The 20,233-nt window shown below is 45.8% G+C and overlaps 1 protein-coding gene across 1 annotated transcript; it reads right to left on the bottom strand.

The window, feature by feature from the left end:
- Window positions 1-922: 922 nt before the first annotated feature.
- On the bottom strand, window positions 923-19,273 carry LOC138350524 (methylthioribose-1-phosphate isomerase-like). The gene is made up of 2 exons (XM_069301533.1): window positions 18,982-19,273; window positions 923-1,174 (listed from the first exon to the last, which is right to left on the bottom strand). Exons 1-2 carry the CDS (start codon window positions 19,111-19,113, stop codon window positions 938-940), a joined length of 369 nt encoding a protein of 122 aa, XP_069157634.1. The 5' UTR covers window positions 19,114-19,273; the 3' UTR covers window positions 923-937.
- Window positions 19,274-20,233: the final 960 nt, after the last annotated feature.

Here is a 20,233-nt window from a genome sequence, read left to right on the forward strand (position 1 = left end):
TCCTGTATCTACACTTTGGTAATTTACTTCTTTTCCCTGCTGAAGATGCTCAACCACTTGGGGTGGTCGGTAGAGCGATGGTCTCGCTTCATGAAGGTCGGCGTTCAATCCCCGACCGTCCAAGTGGTTGAGCACTATTCCTTACCCCCCCCCCCCCCGTCACATCCCAAATCCATATCCTGACCCCTTCCCAGTGCTATATAGTCGTAATGGCTTGGCACTCTCCCCTGATAATTCCCTTCCCTTCCTCCAGCACCTTAATTTAATTAAAACTTACAAGATGTGTCAAATTTGAAGTACTATATTCATTGTTGAGAACTTTAACTGAATTTTTCTGTATGAACAGATTTTTCAACTTTGAGCCACCTTTAAAAATATCAGTTTCTGCCCAGTTCTCACCATTTTTATATATTATGTGCAAAGCTCTCAGTTCTAAGTTGTCCTAAGGGTCGTTTAGTCAAAGCCATAACATTTGGAGATATAAATTTTGGGCATCTAAATTTTCCACATACAGTATTTGGATGGCAACATTGAAAAAATGTTTTACAGTAAACTATACTCTCAAAGGAATTATTTCCTTAGGAACATCAACGTTATATGCCATTCTGAGACAATAGTTAATAAAATAACAATTGGTGACATTTGAATATTTTTAAGCTAATTTGAAATTGTGAATTTTTTTTCTATTTTTTTTTTAACTTTTTTCTGTTCATGGTATGATATTGATCCATCAGGAAAAGTTGGAGCATTTATCATGAAGATATTATTCACAAAAAATTGTGTGTGTTTGAGGAAGTTTTGGTACACAAGCACCGGGCCCCTTAACACCAGACAGCATTTTCACGTATTCTTTAAAATGACATGCATTTTTATTAGAATTAAACTGAAATTAAAACCATTAAATGCCTACTACTGCAGAAATAGTTTGATATGGTACTCACAGTTCGATCATATCTGCAACAGTAATACTATCTTCACATAATTTTTTGCTGATAGCTGTCAGTTCATCAGCAGCTTTCTTCATGTTAACTGCAGTGGGTCGTGCTGTTACTAGATACTCCAGCTTTTCAGATATGGCTTTAAACACTTCCTCTTTATCAGTGAATGATGAATTGATTAATTCAGTAGCAAGACTCAGGCAACCTACGATTGCAATTGCAGGAGCTCCTCGGACCTGTGAAAGAAACCAGAGTGAAACTAGAATAGTCAATACTAAATACCTATAAATATTACATACTGGAATATGCATCAATCCCACAGCTCACAAGCTGCATTGTGCATGTTGTGCATGCTTGACAAGTTTATATCACAAATTACTAACAAATGAGGTACAGTACACATGGTTCCTGTCCTCCCTGCATTGCTAACATTTGAGGTACAGTACAAATAGTTCCTGTCCTCCCTGCATTGCTAACATTTGAGGTACAGTACAAATAGTTCCTGTCCTCCCTGCATTGCTAACATTTGAGGTACAGTACACATGGTTCCTGTCCTCCCTGCATTGCTAACATTTGAGGTACAGTACAAATAGTTCCTGTCCTCCCTGCATTGCTAACATTTGAGGTACAGTACAAATAGTTCCTGTCTTCCCTGCATTGCTAACATTTGAGGTACAGTACACATGGTTCCTGTCCTCCCTGCATTGCTAACATTTGTTAGCAGCCCCCCATGGCACAGGGGTAAGACACCCGCGCTTCACGGATAATTTGGCCCGAGTTCATATTCTGGCTGGGGAGGATTGACTAGGCGCCACTCTTTAACTGTACACCTCTGTTCACCCAGCAGTGAATGGGGTACCTGGTTGTTAAATGATTTGGCAGGTTGTATTCCAGGGATGTGACGATGTCAACGTCAACGCCATTTGTTGAGTGTACCCAACCCCATTTTCTGTTCCTTGATGGAAGGCTGTGATCTTACCGACACCTGTATAGTTTCCTCCTTACTATAAAATTTGTATTCCTCAGAAGTAATGTGTGGGGTACCTTGGTCGACAAGTCAGTACACCTGGAGTGACCAGCAAGGTCACTTGCAGTGGTCACAGTCTTGCAGTCCTGAATGCAAGATTTGTTTCAGTGGGAACAAGTAGTACCTAGTCAGGGGAAACAGTGAACTGTCTGTGGATCGTTATTATCTAATCCCGAAGTTGATCGGATAATAAATGAATTTTGTACAAATATTTTTTTATCGGACGCCAGCACAGTCCGACGCTCGGACTCGAGAAAAAATCGGACGCCAGGGGTGTCTGAAGAGTGTGATATTGTTAATTATATTTCAATGCTTACCTGGTTGATGGGGTTCTGGGAGTTCTTCTACTCTCCAAGCCCGGCCCGGGGTCAGACTTGACTTGTGAGAGTTTGGTCCACCAGGCTGTTGCTTGGAGCGGCCCGCAGGCCCACATACCCACTACAGCCCGGTTGGTCTGGCACTCCTTGAAGGAAACAATCTAGTTTCCTCTTGAAGATGTCCACAGTTGTTCCTGCAATATTTCTGATGCTCGCTGGTAGGACGTTGAACAACCGTGAACCTCTGATGTTCATACAGTGTTCTCTGATTGTGCCTATGGCACCTCTGCTCTTCACTGGTTCTATTCTGCATTTTCTTCCATGTCGTTCACTCCAGTATGTTGTTATTTTACTGTGTAGATTTGGGACCTGTCCCTCCAGTATTTTCCATGTGTATATTATTTGGTATCTCTCTCGTCTCCTTTCTAGTGAGTACATTTGAAGAGCTTTGAGACGATCCCAATAATTTAGGTGCTTTATCTCGTCTATGCGCGCCGTATATGTTCTCTGTATTCCATACTATAACTTATTTTGAATGTATGTACTTTTACCTTAATAAACATTATCTTATTTGTCTTATCTATTCAAAAGTAAAACCAAAAAGTACCTAAATTCCTCCTCAAAGTTTCCTACCTTATGCTTTAAACTCGCACTGTATCTTGTATTACCCACTTCCTCAATATTATTACTTAAGACATATTCTTACCAGTGTAATCACCTCTGTCGACTTATATTGTAGTTATTGGTTGATATAAAACCTTGCTACAATGTACCTTTTTATCTTACCTGATATGTTAGAGTAAGGACCTGCCCGAAATGCTAGGCATGTTAGTGGCTTTGCATGATTGTAAAAATACCAGGCTTATATAATCTCACCAACCCATTGTACTTTCTTGCAAATAAATTATTATTATTATTTATCTTTATCTTTTATTATTTATCAGAGCTTTAATATACCAATGTGCATTAATATATTTACTAATCGCTCTCATCTTATTTTTTTCTTGCAATGTATCTGTTATTTTATTAATTCTGCTAGAATTTACCTACTTAATATTATCTGTTAGATTAAAGACCTGCCCGAAACGCTGCGCGTACTAGTGGCTTTACAAGATTGTAAATACTATGCTATTTATTCTCACAAACCCAATGTACCTTCTTGTATATATATAAATAAATAAATAAATAATCAGCGCTGAATGTAATGAAACACCATTTTCTGGGCGAGTCCCGGAGGCTCCCCAGAGCTTTCCAAGGCCGATATGCTAATGTCAGACTTTGGCATCAGTCATGGGTATGAAGTTCTTAGGCCTACCAGGGACCACGGCCAGAACCGGGCCCCCTCAGAGAGGCAAGGGGAGCAATGGCCTAAACCCCCGTGTGGTTGGAAGCATTCTATGTTTGCCATCGACCGGAATAGGCACCCAGAAAGGTAAGCGCCTCAAAACAAACCCCTATTCTGGTTAAAATTGCTACTAAAAGCCGAACTAGTGGATAGAACTCCCCAACAGAAAAGAAGCAAACTAGTGTGACGTCACACGTTGCCGCGCCGCTGTCTGCGCAGCTTCCCCCTTCCCCCGGGAGGGGGAAGGGGGAGCCCCAGACCCTCCACGCCGGCTAACCACACCTCAGTTCTTGAGGCTGGATGTCAAAAACGCAAAAAAAAAAAAGCCGACCAGAGGGAGGGAGGAATGCCGGAGAGCCTACGGGACTCGCCCAGAAAATGGCGTTTCATTACATTCAACGCTGGCTTTCTGGGGGGGGAACCCCGTCGGCTCCCCGGAGCTAACTATCCACAGACGGAAAAAGAGGGACTTACCAGGGAGGTGGTCGTCACTCACTCCTTAACTCAAAGCCGAGACAACTGGCTGCAACAGCCGACCCAAAGCAACACAGGCCCGACGAGGCCCAGGGACATTCACCAGGTAACGAGCAGCCAGGACCCTGTTCGACCTCCAAAAACCCCGAGTCCGAATATCAGACCAAGACATATTCCCAAAGACAGCAGCAAGAGCCGCGAACTTACGGACGTCATGGGCACGGGGATAGACCGCAGGCTGGCTGGACTTGATAACTCTGCGGACAACCTGGGAGACCCGAACCCGCGAACAGGGAAGAAGGGAAACCGGATCAACCCAACGCGCGTCCCCGGACACAGAAGCCGTGGTGCACAAATAACGGCGAAGCGCCACAACCGGACACAAAACATGATGCACCCCCAGCCTGACCAACCAAGCATTAACCACCCACGGACCCCTCCGGAACGCAGCAGTCTCATTCTTTGCCAGAAAAGGAGACGGCTGCAAGCGAACAATATACAGTACAGTAATCTCCACGACCAAAAGTGCAGAAACCCGTGCGCCAGAGGAGAGCATGAAGCTTCCCTACCCGAACCCCAGAGGCTAATGCCAACAAGAAAAGAGCCTTGGAGAAACAGTCCCGGACCGAAGGGGCCACAACGAAATGAGGAGACGAAAGGTAAGCAAGCACTCGGTCCAAAGACCAGGACGGCTCGGGCAGCGCATGAGCAGGCTGGAGGTGAAACAAGGCACGAAACACCTTGTGAAACGGCACAGACGTAACATCGATACCAAAGGCAAGCTGCAGCATTTCTGCCAGCGCCGCACGATACAAGGCGACAGTGTTAGGCATAAGATGACGGTCCTGAAACAACCATGAGAGAAAGGACAAGACCACCCTAACAGACAATGAACTAACACGACGAAGACGCAAAAAGAAACAGAAGGACTACCAGGAAACTTCATACTGCCACCGAGAAGAAGCCCTCAGGTGGGACACCAACAAGGAGGCCACCTGATCACCATAGGGATGATAAACTTGAGTCAAAAAACCCATACGCGAAGACTCAAGGAGAAGATCGAACTAGCCACGTGACGCACCGGCCCAATCTGCTGAAAGAGGCGGAGCCGCGTGAAAACCCTCGGGTTCGGACACCGAGCAAGCAGCGCCTGAAACCAAGGCTGGGCCGGGCACCAAGGGGCCAGAAGGACAACTCTCCCCTGGTAAGTCTCCAAGCGAGTCAGGACCTGGAGCAACAGCCGAACCGGGGGAAAGAGGTACAGGAACCCCCACCTCAACCAGTCTAGCCGAAAGGCATCGACCCCGACGGGCTCGCGATCGGGGAAGGGCGCCACATACACAGGAAGAGGTCCACCTCGGGGCGCCCGAACGTCTGTCAAAGCCAACGGAAGGACAAATCGTCGACCGTCCACTCCGTGGAGAGGGGAACGAAGCGAGACAGGGCGTCGGCCAAGACGTTGGACACTCCCTGTACATGAACCGCCAGGAGAGCCAAACCCCGAGAACTCAGCAGACGAGTCACCCGAAGCGACCAACCCCAAAGAGACAAGGACCGCATCGAACCCCCGCGGTTCAGGCAATGAACCACCGGAGAGCAGTCCGAATGGAGCCGAATCGTCGATCCGCGGGCCACCCGAATCCTCCAAAGAGCAAACCACACTGCCGCGAACTTCCGCACCGTGCTGTGAGCTCGACGGAAGGACGGGCTCACCACGCCCCTGGCCGGCCTGATGAGCACTGGTCACAAAACCCCAGTCGAGAGACGACGTATCCATGTACACATCGAGCAAGGGCTTGGGTAGGCGCCAAGGCACTGAACCCCGAAAAACCCGAAGAGGAAGCCGGAGAGGCAGCAGCCGACGCAAGACCCCCGGGGTCGAACACTGCGATCGCGAGAGGCGGAAGGGGTGACCCCGAAGGAACCAGAACAGCCGACAAAGCCAAACCCGACCCGGTGGGTAGACCACCATCGCGAAGTTCAGGCTCCCGCACAGCCCCTCGAGCAACCGCCGGGTGACCCGAGGGCCCACCAGAAACAGACGAAGGCGGGACCGCAGCCGCAGGAGAGACTCCGGAGGGAGAGACAAGGAGGCGGTCCGAGAGTCCCAAACAAGACCCATCCAAGTCCGAACCTAAGAGGGGACCAGATGGGACTTCCTCCAGATCACCAAGAACCTGAACCTGGCGAGCTGGGAAAGAACCAAATCCCTGGCTAGCAAGCAAGCTGACCGGCTGGGAGCCCAAACCAGCCAGTCGTCGAGGTAGGCCAACACCCGAACACCTAGGAGATGCAAACGGGCTACCACAACCCGTGTAAGGCGCGTGAACACGCGAGGTGCCAGGTTCAACCCGAACGGGAGACAACGAAAGCGGTAACTCAGACGCCCCACAACAAAACCGAGCCAGTCCCTGAACCGTGGATGAATCGGGACATGCCAATAAGCGTCCCAGAGGTCCAGGGACACCATCCAAGCGCCTGGCTCCAAGAGGAGCTGAACCTGAGATAGCGTAGTCATACGAAAGGAGGGGCAATGAACCCAGGGGTTCAGGTGGGACAAGTCCAGAATGAACCGCAGGTCCACACAGTCCCGTTTCGGGACCGGAAACAGACGGGAAACCCATCTGAGGGACGACGTCATTTCGACAACACCCAAGCGAACCCACTACAAAACGACCCAACAGAGCGCAGGGGAAGAAACCTGCCCTGCCAGCCCCGACCCCCCCAAGGGGGGGCCACCCAACGCCACCGCAGGCCGACAGACACGACCCGAAACGCCCACGAATCGTGGGACCAGGCGAGGGCGAACAGCGCAAGTCACCCCCCCCCCCATCGCCCTGTCAATAGGGCAAACCGCGAAAGGGCCAGTGCCCCTTACGAGACCCAGAACCCCGCACAGAGCGAACACCGTGCCGTCCAGACGAGGGAGGGTCCGTAGTAGGAGCCGAACTCGAACCTGACACCAGTGGCCTACTACGACGAGAGGAACCCCGGGCCCTGACACGACCCTTCCGGGAAGACCCACCCTGGAACCCCCGGAAAACCAACAAGTCTGACATCAGACGACAAGCCGACAATGCAGCCTAAATAAACTGCCCCACGGCTGACTCCTCAAACAGAAGGGGACAAAAGGGCGAAGAACGCCTATGAGCCAGAGCCCAAGCAGATTCACGGAAAATGAAAAGGAAATGTGTGAAACATTAAATGAAAAGTTCCAAAGTGTATTTGTACAAAATGAAATCTTTAGGGAACCAGACACAATATGAATTCCAGAGAACAACATACAGCATATAGAGGTGTCTAGAGACGAAGTGGAAAAAGGAGCTAGGAGCTCAAGGAGCTAAGTAAGAACAAAGCAGTTGGTCCGGATGGAGTTTCACCAAGGGTTCTGAGAGAATGTGCACTGGGGCTCAGCATTCCACTTCAACTGATTTTTCAGGCATCCCTGTGTGCAGGAGTTGTAGCTGATGTGTGGAAAAAGGCTAACGTAGTTCTAATCTACAAAAGTGGAAGCAGGGAAGACCCCCTTAATTATAGACCTGTATCATTGACAAGTGTAATAGTCAAAATATTGGAAAAAATAATTAAAACTAAATGGGTAGAACACCTGGAGGAAAACGACATAATATCAGATAGACAGTATGGTTTTCGATCTGGAAGATCCTGTGTAACGAACTTACTCAGTTTTTATGATCGAGCCACAGATTTTACAGGAAAGAGATGGTTGGGTTGACTGCATCTATCTGGACCTAAAAAAGGCTTTCGACAGAGTTCCCCATAAGAGGTTGTTCTGGAAACTGGAACATATTGGAGGAGTGACAGGTAAGCTACTAACATCGATGAAAAATTTCCTGACAGAAAAATGAGGGCCGTAATCAGAGACAAGGTATCGGACTGGAGGAGTGTCACGAGTGGAGTACCACAAGGTTCAGTTCTTGCACCGGTACCTGGTTACCTGGTTGATACCTGGTTGATGGGGTTCTGGGAGTTCTTCTACTCCCCAAGCCCGGCCCGAGGACAGGCTTGACTTATGAGAGTTCTGAGAGTTCACTGGTTCTATTCTACATTTTCTTCCATATCGTTCACTCCAGTACGTTGTTATTTTACTGTGTAGATTTGGTACTTGGCCCTCCAGTATCTTCCAGGTGTATATTATTTGATATCTCTCTCGTCTTCTTTCTAGTGAGTACATTTGGAGGGCTTTGAGACGATCCCAATAATTTAGGTGCTTTATTGCGTCTATGCGTGCCGTATATGTTCTCTGTATTCCCTCTATTTCAGCAATCTCTCCTGCTTTGAAGGGGGAAGTGAGTACTGAGCAGTACTCAAGACGGGACAACACAAGTGACTTGAAGAGTACAACCATTGTGATGGGATCCCTGGATTTGAATGTTCTCGTAATCCATCCTATCATTTTTCTGGCTGTCGCAATATTTGCTTGATTATGCTCCTTAAACGTTAGGTCGTCAGACATTATTATTCCCAAATCCTTTACATGCTGTTTTCCTACTATGGGTACATTTGATTGTGTTTTGTACTCTGTATTATGTTTAAGGTCCTCATTTTTACCGTACCTGAGTACCCGGAATTTATCACTGTTAAACATCATGTTATTTTCTGATGCCCAGTCGAAAACTTTATTAATATCAGCTTGAAGTTTTTCAATGTCCTCAGTCGAGGTAATTTTCATACTGATTTTTGTGTCATCTGCAAAGGATGATACGAAGCTGTGACTTGTATTTTTGTCTATATCTGATATGAGAATAAGGAAAAGCAGCGGTGCAAGGACTGTACCCTGCGGTACAGAGCTTTTCACTGCACTTGGACTAGATTTTATATATTTGACCATTACTCGCCGAGTCCTGTTTGACAGAAAACTGAGTATCCAGCGTCCTACTTTACCGGTTATTCCCATTAACTTCATTTTGTGTGCTATCACGCCATGGTCACATTTATCGAAAGCCTTTGCGAAGTCCGTGTATATCACATCAGCATTCTGTTTTCTTCTAATGCCTCAGTGACTTTGTCGTAGTGCTCAAGTAGCTGTGAGAGGCACAATCTTCCCACTCGAAATCCATGTTGGCCTGGGTTGTGAAGGTCATTGGTCTCCATGAAATTGGTGACCTGACTCCTAATCACTCTCTCAAATACTTTTATGATGTGCGATGTTAGTACAACTGGTCTATAATTTTTTGCCAATGCTTTGCTCCCTCCCTTGTGTAGAGGGGCTATGTCTGCTACTTTAAGTGCATCTGGTATCTCCCCCGTGTCCAAGCTCTTCCTCCACACTATACTGAGTGCCTGTGCTACCGGCACTTTGCATTTCTTTATAAATATTGAATTCCATGAGTCTGGACCTGGGGCCGAGTGCATGGGCATGTTTTCAATTTCTTTTTCCAAATTTTAGTGCGCTCGTGTTTATATCAGTTATATTTACAGGGGTTTGAATATCCCGCATAAAGATGTTCATTGTAATGTTCATTGTCTACATAAACAATCTACCAGTGGGAATACAGAATTACACGAACATGTTTGCTGATGATGCTAAGATAATAAGGAAGATAAGAAACCTCGATGATTGTCATGCCCTTTAAGAAGACCTGGACAAAATAAGTATATGGAGCAACACTTGGCAAATGGAATTTAATGTGAATAAATGCCATGTTATGGAAAGTGGAATTGGAGAACATAGACCCCACACAACCTATAAATTATGTGAGAAATATTTAAAGAATTCTGACAAAGAAAAGGAACTAGGGGTGGTTCTAGATAGAAAACTGTCACCTGAGGGCCACATTAAGAACATTGTACGAGGAGCCTATGCTACACTTTCTAACCTCAGAATTGCTTTTAAATACATGGATGGAGAAATATTAAAGAAATTGTTCACGACTTTTATTAGACCAAAGCTGGAATATGAAGCGGTTGTATGGTGCCCATATCTTAACCCTTAAACTGCGCATGGCGTATATATACGCCCTGAGTAACATGTCCCATGGTGCGCATGGCGTATATATACGCCATAGGGTGCCAGGCCTGATTCAAATGGCCCGCGGCTACACGGGGTTCACAGTAGCTTCCTCAGGGCTCTTGTAAACAGATGCCATTTAAAAAAAAAATCGTGGGCAATATTCTCAGGTGTGAGAGGCACAGTACTGTTGGAGCAACCAAGGCCGGCGCACGCAGCATGAGCGAACAGCATTGCTGTTCAGTTTGTGACCACAGCATCGCCGAAAAATGTCAAAATAAATATATAATTGTTATTATTTAGCGATGACAATATTACAGATGACCCATGACTGTGATATAAATAACCAGGGTTGTGATAATAGCAGGATTTGTAATAATTAGCGCTGTGAGAGGAGTGATGCTGAGAGATGGAGGGAGACAGCATCGTTTACTGACTGTGTGGCTAGCTGTTATTGTTTGCATTCACCATACCAGGTCAGTGGTTCTCTATGGTGAACACAAATGTAGATACTTATATATAATGTGTGTATTAGTGTAATAACAGCAAAAGGATTATGCTGGGAGGAGCCATATCGGTGACGGAGGTGACGTCGTCTGCACGATTTGTCTAGCTGTTTAGAGGGTGGCCACTATGCTCTTTGGGCGCACTACAAGCTTAGGTGTACAGTTACGGTGCATAAAACATGTAGATATTTATATATAATATGTGTATATAGGGTAATAACACTGCAATCAGTATTGTTGGGGTAGAAAGTTTAGTGCGTGTGACCTTGAAAGAGTGAGGGAGCCACCAGCCGCCATCTGTGTATCGCGACGACTCTTAGTGCCTGAACTAACTATATCAGCTTAGCTGTACAGTTGTGGTGAACAAAATATATACATACTTATATATAACGTCTGTATATAGTGTAATAACACCACAAATGGTATTATTGGGGAAGAAAGTTTAGTGCGTGTGTTGAGGGAGTGGTAGCAAGTGGCTGGCTGGTGTGTGGCGGTAACTCTTCGTTGCTTTTCGACTCTCAATACCAACTTAGTGGTTCGTTATGGTGATCAAAACATGCAGATACTTATATATAACCTGTGTATAGAGTGTAATAGCAGCAAAACAATATGTTTATTGTTTTATAAACATAATAATTGAATCACTAATATGCACATCATACTTTTCAGTATAGCGATTATTCACCACTTTTATTATATAAATATATTACAATACACACTATTGAATAATATTACTGCAAAAAAACTAAGAAAAAATCAATCGGAGACATTGAAACAATTAGGTAATAATATCTTTGTGGCAATTCCCATCTGTCAGCGCGGGTGACGCTGACCGGGTCTGACGACCACTCTGTCAACGCCCACTTTTTGCCAGACTTCCTCGGTCAATTGCGCCCAAAATATGTCACCTACGATTTATTTTTTTATTTTTCCCGTGCTCAGGGGACACAAATTAACATGTTTAGAAGACGAAAACAAATTTTTGAATTTTTTTTTTCTTGCGCACAGTGGTGTAAATGTCCCCAGGACCCCTGAGCAGTGTAAGGTTTAAGAAGCACATCAACAAACTGGAAAAGGTGCAACAACATGCCACTAAGTGGCTCCCAGAACTGAAGGACAAGAGCTACGAGGAGAGGTGTGAAGGATTGAAGAAATTGTTTATGTAATAATCTAAGATGAGGTCTGATAAAGACCTTTTGTGCCCTCTGTAATGCTTTTGCGCTACCACTCACAGGATGAGTATGGGGTGCACAATAAACTAGCCGCCTTCGGCGGCAACAATCAAAGGAGAGGTTAGAGGCATTAAATATGCAATAACTAGAAGATAGAAGAAAAAGAGGCGATATGATCACTACGTTCAAAATAGTAACAGGAATCGATAAAATTGATAGGGAAGAATTCCTGAGACCGGGAGCTTCAAGAACAAGAGGTCATAGATTTCAACTAACGAAACAAAGCTGCCAGAGAAATATACGGAAATTCACTTTTGTAAACAGAGTGGTAGACGGTTGGAACGAGTTAAGTGAGAGGGTAGTGGAAGCCAAAACCGTCAGTAATTTCAAAGCATTATATGACAAAGAGTGTTGGGGAGACGGGACACCACGAGCGTAGCTCTCATCCTGTAACTACACTTAGGTAATTACACTTAGGTAATCACTCACAGGACTCAGGGTCGAAAGTATCACCGACCCAACAGGCAGGGTTGCAGAGGCAAAAACAATGAGGGTCACCCTGAGACAAGGGGACCGAGCAAACTTCAAACTCGCACACGGCGAGCGGGGACTCCGGGGTCACATCCATCGGACCCATGCGCCCCCTAGGGAATTCCCAGGGTCCTGAGCGTTTACTTAAGAGGACTCGCGCTCAGGTAGTCCCAGGCAGGGCGCTGCTAACCGGCGCCCAAAACTACCAAGCGAACTTCTATAGCTGTACCCCAGGGACGTGTACACTCACGGGAACCTAGCAGGGGGGGAGCCACTGAGGAGAACCGTGGAAGGGCAAACATCAGTGGAATAATAGGGCAGAACCCCACACCAGACAAAAAGAAAAAGAAAAACAAAACCCCGCAAGAGGACAGCGAACCCCAAAGAACAGAGCCAGCCGCTATGTCGGGAATACAAGCTGAGCAGCACCCTGCGCCCCTACCAATGCAAACTGCCTCTTACCTGGCCAGTAACAAGGGAGAACAGAACACCCAAGTGCCCAACAGGCGGCCGAAAAACTGAAAAGGTAAAACAGACCAGCAGAGGCAGACCCCGAGGAGCCTGTGGCAGGTGGCCCCAAGCCCCAAGGGCAGTACTTACGGGGCACCTAGGGAAGGCAGCCCTAGGCGCATGCAGCCCGAGTACTGAAGATAACTCCTGGCTCTCCTCTCGCACCCACAAAAACAAACACCACACGCAAAGCACAGTGCTGCAGCGACACCGGAGCCAGAGCACACGACCTTCGCCTATAGCATCAGCCTCAAGAACTGAGGTGTGGGTAGCCAGCGTGGAGGGTCTGGGGCTCCCCCTTCCCCCTCCCAGGGAGGGGGGAAGCTGCACAGACAGCGGCGCGGCGACGTGTGACGTCACACTAGTTTGCTTGTTTTCTGTTGGGGAGTTCTATCCACTAGTTCGGCTTTTGGTAGCAATTTTAACCAGAATAGGGGTTTGTTTTGAGGCGCTTACCTTTCTGGGTGCCTGTTCCGGTCGATGGCAGACATAGAATGCTTCCAACCATATGGGGGTTTCTATAGGCCATTGCTCCCCTTGCCTCTCTGAGGGGGCCCGGTTCTGGCCGTGGTACCCGGTAGGCCTAAGAACTCCATACACATGACTGATGCCAAAGTCTGACATTAGCATATCAGCCTGGGAAAGCTCCGGGGAGCCGACGGGGCTCCCCCCAGAAAAAATAAAAAATTATTATTATTATTATTATTATTATTATTCATTCCCTCTTGATTCATATCACAACTCTTCCAAATAAACAGAATTAAATTAATTTTAGTTCATGTACAACAACAACTTTCCTAAAGTGTCCTGAGACTAGTACTAATACCCTGTGGAGGACAAAATAGAGAAAATAATTAGTGGAGGAAAAGTATGAGCGGTTACTAGGTCCAGGTCCCCTCTCTCCAGACACTAGGGGCTTGAAAAAATTATTTACAGTATTGTTTGGTAAAATGACTCCACAACAATCACCACAGCATCAGTATACATTCTATGAAGATATAATAGGTAGGTAGGTAAATAGTAGGTAAACACGCAAGCATTTAGAAAAACATTTGTGACCAAAATTTTCAACATCCCGGTACATGTCACTTAAAAAAAAATCATAAGGGAAATATTTCATTCAACAAAAATTTTAAAATAAAATTTTACTCCTTTCAGAAATATGAAGGATTTCCCAAAGTTCAGGATGACAGACCAGAAGACACCTAGGAAGGGTAATATGATGTGTTCAGACAATGTTGCAAAACATGATGCATCTTCAGGTTCCTGATAGGAATGTTAAAACTCTGCAACACCTTGGAAACACTGAACAACAAAAGAAATACATAACTCTTGTATATACAGTATAAATAAAAAAAAATGGTAGAGTGAGAGGTTATCTCATTGATGGCTATATATTCGTATCTGTCACTAAGATAGGATCGAATATAGTTCAGGGCAAGGCCTCGGATTCCGTAACGGTGGAGTTCAAGTAAGAGGTAGTTATGGTTAACACTATGGCATACTAGAGCTTTGTTGAAAAGCAGAGCTATAGGTGGCACAAGGGCATGGGAGGCACTCTTATATACCATAGATGGTATTTTACTTATGTTCCCAGCTTTGGTATATAGTAAGTGAACGATGGACACAACATCTGTCGGGCTGACTGGTGAAAGGAGAAGAGAGATACAGTACTATGCCTAAAGCCACTAGTACGCACAGTTGCACAATCTGCAACTAGACAGCGGACCTTTTTTATATAGAATTTTTGGGACTAATTCCTAGGGGGCTTGGCTTACTAGCCTAACTCCTCTAAGTGGTATTCCCATTTTATACTATTATTTGTAAACAAGCCCCCAGGACCCCATAACCGGGTGTGGAGAGGGCAGCCTGGGACCCCATACCCGAGTGTGGTGAAGGCAACCTGGGACCCAATACCTGAGTGGGGAGGGCAGCCGGGTCTGTCTAATTACCCAAAGCTACCCAAAATTACTCAAAGCCTCACAAAGCTTCCTAGCATTATGTTAGTAATGAATAAATATAACATTTATTCATTATAATGTTGGTGCTGAATGTAGAACATGAAAAACATATTTTTACTCTGAAAAAGTATCATTTTATAACGAAATTAGACGAAAATAAGAAGATGGTGACGCCAAAGCAAGTCAACGGTCCAAGCGACAATGTTTGCTGGCATATGAGCCTCCAGTACCTACCTAACCTAATCAACCTACCCAAACCTAACCTTACCTAACTTTTATTTATTTATTTATTATTTATTTATTTATATATTTATTTATATACAAATAGGTACATTGGGTTTGTGAGAATACATAGCATGGTAATTTACAATCTTGTAAAGCCACTAGTATGCGCAGCATTTTGGGTAGGTCCTTAATTTAATCTAACAGATAATTTTAAGTAGATAAATTCTAGCAGAATTAATAAAATAACAGATACATTGCAAGAAAGAAAAAAAAATGAAATGAGAGAGATTAGTAGGTATATTAAAGCTCTGATTAATTGCACTGACAGCTTGATTGGTAATTTAAACGAAGATTAATAGGCACCATACAGCAAATTGAAAGCACATAGAAGACAGCAATGATCAAAATGGTAAAGTTGTTTGGAATGGGTACATGAAGATTGGGAGATTGGGTAGCACTAGACACAGTGCAATTTTAAAGCAACAAGGTAGAAAACTATACAGATGAAATTAGGTACTTTTTAGTTTTGTTTTTGAATGATGCAAAAGTTGGACAGCTTTTCAATTCATTAGGGAGTGAGTTCCATAGACTAGGTCCCTTTATTTGCATAGAGTGTTTGCACAGATTAAGTTTGACTTTGGGGATATCAGAGAGAGATTTATTTCTGGTGTAGTGATAATGGGTCCTATTACATGTGTCCAGGGAGAGTTTCAGAGCAGGATTTGCATTTAAGAACAGGGTTTTGTAAATGTAGTTGATACAAGAGAATAAGTGGAGTGAGATTATGTTTAGCATGTTTAGGGAGTTAAACAAGGGGGCTGAGTGCTGTCTGAAAGCAGAATTTGTTATTATTCTGATAGCAGATTTTTGCTGGGTGATGATGGACCTGAGGTGGTTTGCAGTGGTTGAACCCCATGCACAGATACCATAATTAAGATAGAGATAGATTAGTACATAATATAGTGAGATGAGAGCAGAGTTAGGTACATAGCATCTGATTTTGGAGAGTATACCAACTGTTTTAGAGACTTTCTTAGTTATGTGTTGTATGTGGTGCTGAAGTTGAGTCTCTTGTCTAGGAATAGGCCAAGAAACTTTCCATCATTTTTACTACTAATGTTAACATTGTCTATCTGAAGCTGAATTGCATTTGTTGATTTGCTTCCAAATAAGATGTAGTAGATCTTTTCTATGTTAAGTGTTAGTTTGTTGGTTGACATCCATAAGTGGACTTTTTTTAGTTCATTATTAACAACATTATTTAGTGTATGTGGGTTGGAGTTAAGAGTAGATGAGGGTAGTATCATCAGCAAACAATATAGGTTTCAGAATGTTAGTGACATAAAGGCAGATCATTGATGTATTTAAGAAATAGGAGAGGTCCCAAAATGCTACCCTGTGACTCTCCAATGGTTATTGGTAGAGTGGGAGAGGTTATATCATTGATGGCTACACAACGGAATCTATCACTAAGATAGGATTGGATATAGTCCAGTGCATGGCCTCGGATTCCATAATGATGGAGTTTATGTAAGAGGTAATTGTGATTAACAGTATCAAAGGCCTTTCTCAGGTTAATGAAGAGTCCAATCGGAAACTCATTTTTGTCAAGGGCTGAATAAATTATATCAAGGAGACTAATAATTGCATCATTGGTACTCTTTTGGGAGCAGAAGCCATACTGACAGGGGCTGAGTATGTCGAATTTTTACGAGATAGGAGTAGAGCTGTTTGTAGATAATTTTTTCAAATATTTTTGATAGTATGGGTAGGTTCGATATTGGTCTATAGTTGTTTATGTCTGCCAGATTACCTCCTTCTATGAACTGGCATTACTCTTGTTTTATTAAGGATATCAGGTAAGGTATGGCACTAATGATTTGTTGAATAGCAGAGCTATGGGTGGTGTAAGGGCATGGGAGGCGCTCTTGTATACAATGGATGGGATTTCACTAATGTTCCCAGCTTTGGTTTTTAGTGAGTGCCCGAAACGCTAAGCGTACTAGTGGCTGTACAAGAATGTACAAAGAATGTATGTACATCTGTCAGGCTGACTGGTGAAAGGAGAAGAGAGTTTGGATAGCTGCCTGAGAGATGTGTGTTGATGTGTGTCTGGGTCTGTGGGATTTTACTGGCAAGGTTAGCACCAACCGATGAAAAGAAGCTATTAAATTCATTTGCCATTTCTAAATCAGTTGAGGGTGTATAGCCATCCTTAGAGTGTTATTTGGTTGTGGGAGTGTTGTTTAGTTCCTAGGATATTAGAGATGGTATTCCATGTGCTTTTCATGTTGCCTTGTGCTTCTTTGAATCTAGTCTCATAATATGAAAGTTTAGCTTTTCTTATGATAACTAAAAACTAAAACTGAACTAAACCTAACATATCCAAACATAACTTAATATAACCTCTAGCCAACAATATATCTTGAATAATTTGTTCATCTTGGATAAGTCGCTCCACAACATTGTCACTTAGATCATCGACTTCCTATGGGTTCCTTCCTAACCTAAGGACCTCTCATGCCACTTGGTTTCGTCTAATTTTGTTATAAATTTATACTATTTCAGAGTAAAAATATGTTTTTTCATGTTCTACATTCAACACCAACAATATACTGAGTAAATATATCATATTTCTTCATTACTTACGTAGTGCTAGGAAGGTTTGGGTACCTTTGAGTAAATTCGGGTAGCTTTGGGTAATTAGACGAACCGGGGCAGTCTGGGACCCCAGTCCCAGCCCATACCTGAGTGTGGTGAGGGCAGCCTGGGACCCCATACCTGAGTGTGGTGAGGGCAGCCTGGGACCCCGGTCCCAGCCCATACCTGAGTGTGGTGAGGGCAGCCTGGAACCCCATACCTGAGTGTGGTGAGGGCAGCCTGGGACCCCATACCTGAGTGGTGAGGGCAGCCTGGGACCCCATACCTGAGTGTAGTGAGGGCAGCCTGGGACCCCATACCAGAGTGGTGAGGGCAGCCTGGGACCCCATACCTGAGTGTGGTGAGGGCAGCCTGGGACCCCATACCTGAGTGTGGTGAGGGCAGCCTGGGACCCCATACCTGAGTGGTGAGGGCAGCCTGGGACCCCATACCTGTGTAGTGAGGGCAGCCTGGGACCCCATATCAGAGTGGCGAGGGCAGCCTGGGACCCCATACCTGAGTGGTGAGGGCAGCCTGGGACCCCATACCTGAGTGGTGAGGGCAGCCTGGGACCCCATACCTGAGTGGTGAGGGCAGCCTGGGACCCTATACCTGAGTGTGGTGAGGGCAGCCTGGGACCCCATACCTGAGTGGTGAGGGCAGCCTGGGACCCCATACCTGAGTGTGGTGAGGGCAGCCTGGGACCCCATACCAGAGTGGTGAGGGCAGCCTGGGACCCCATACCTGAGTGTAGTGAGGGCAGCCTGGGACCCCATACCAGAGTGGTGAGGGCAGCCTGGGACCCCATACCTGAGTGTAGTGAGGGCAGCCTGGGACCCCATACCAGAGTGGTGAGGGCAGCCTGGGACCCCATACCAGAGTGATGAGGGCAGCCTGGGACCCCATACCCGAGTAGTGAGGGCAGCCTGGGACCCCATACCTGAGTGTAGTGAGGGCAGCCTGGGACCCCATACCTGAGTGGTGAGGACAGCCTGGGACCCCATACCTGAGTGTAGTGAGGGCAGCCTGGGACCCCATACCTGAGTGGTGAGGACAGCCTGGGACCCCATCTCTGAGTGTGGTGAGGGCAGCCTGGGACCCCATACCTGAGTGGTGAGGGCAGCCTGGGACCCCATACCTGAGTGGTGAGGGCAGCCTGGGACCCCATACCTGAATGGTGAGGGCAGCCTGGGACCCCATACATGAGTGGTGAGGGCAGCCTGGGACCCCATACCTGAGTGTAGTGAGGGCAGCCTGGGACCCCATACCAGAGTGGTGAGGGCAGCCTGGGACCCCATACCTGAGTGGTGAGGGCAGCCTGGGACCCCATAACCATAAGCGGCCCGTATAGGCCTAGGTAGGCCTACCTGCATCTTGTTGATGACCTGCCAGCCCTCGTCAACACTGGTGACGGTGATGTACTTGGACTCCATGGGCAGCAGCAGCTGATCAAGGACCAGTAGCTTCTTATCCTGCCATTTTATTGCTTGGAGTGTCATGTCTCAGGTGTAGGCAGGTGTGGACGACAGAGGTGGTGGCGTAGACAAGTATAGACACGTGTAGACGGGTGTAGACAGGTGTAGAAGACGGTAGACAGGTGTCTCCCGGGGCTGTGGCCGGCCCGTCACTGTATGACAGGTTCGCTCAGTCAAATATTTTTTCCTCCACGGCCCGCTGTCATATGACAACATGAAGCCACACTCTATAACAGAATTAAGGTACTCGAAGAAGGTTTTTATGACACAATAACCGTCTTCAGGTGGTAAGTCAATGTAATATAATCATAAAATAGTGTTTGCATGTGAGTGTTGGCATGGTCAGAGGCTTGGAGCTATTAGCGCTAGTGGGAGCATGACGTCACAAACTTGAGGCAAAGATGCTGCTATGGCACCTGAATTTATCTGAATTTACCAGTGGGTCACTAGCATTCTAGTGGCCATGACGAGGGCAGGAAGCCGGCGGCTTGTCAGAGTTTCCACCCATTTGTCCTGATGATTCTTTAAAGCTGAATTTTAAATTTCAACAGTTTTGGTGTTTACGGCTTCAGCGGGTAGGCTGTTCCACGGGTTGGAACCCATGGAACGGCCTACCCGCCGTACGTATGAATTTTGGTTTAAAGTTTCTATGGGATCCGCCATGTCATGCCTGGTTTGCAGTGTTGTTAGCCCTGCGGCACTCACCCATTCCTGATACGAGAGATGACTTAGTTCAGGAATGATTTTTGTTGCCCGGTGCTGAACTTTCTGCAGAGCAGCTAAATCCTTTTGAAGCTGAGGTCTTCTTGCCTGGATTACCTGAATTTACCTGAGGGCTACTAACACTAGTGGCCTCGACGAAGACAGGAAGCTGACGGCTTGTCAACGGTCCCCCCCCCCCCCCATTGCCCTGATGATTGCCTTAGTCTTAGCCATTGATTGATTGCCATTGCCATTAGTGAGTGCCATGTGCCAATTAGAGTGAGTGCCAATTAGTGCCATGATTGCCATTGCCTTAGTGATTGTGGTATATCTGAAAACCTGAACCCGACCGATGCCAGTACTTAAAATAACTCTTTCAGTGCCTGAGCCTAACCTAACTTAATCTAACTTTGTCTAAGGTGCTGCCTCTGCCTTACCATTT

The sequence above is a fragment of the Procambarus clarkii genome, chromosome 46 (assembly GCF_040958095.1).
Source record: "Procambarus clarkii isolate CNS0578487 chromosome 46, FALCON_Pclarkii_2.0, whole genome shotgun sequence".
Classification (NCBI taxonomy): Eukaryota; Metazoa; Arthropoda; class Malacostraca; order Decapoda; family Cambaridae; genus Procambarus; species Procambarus clarkii.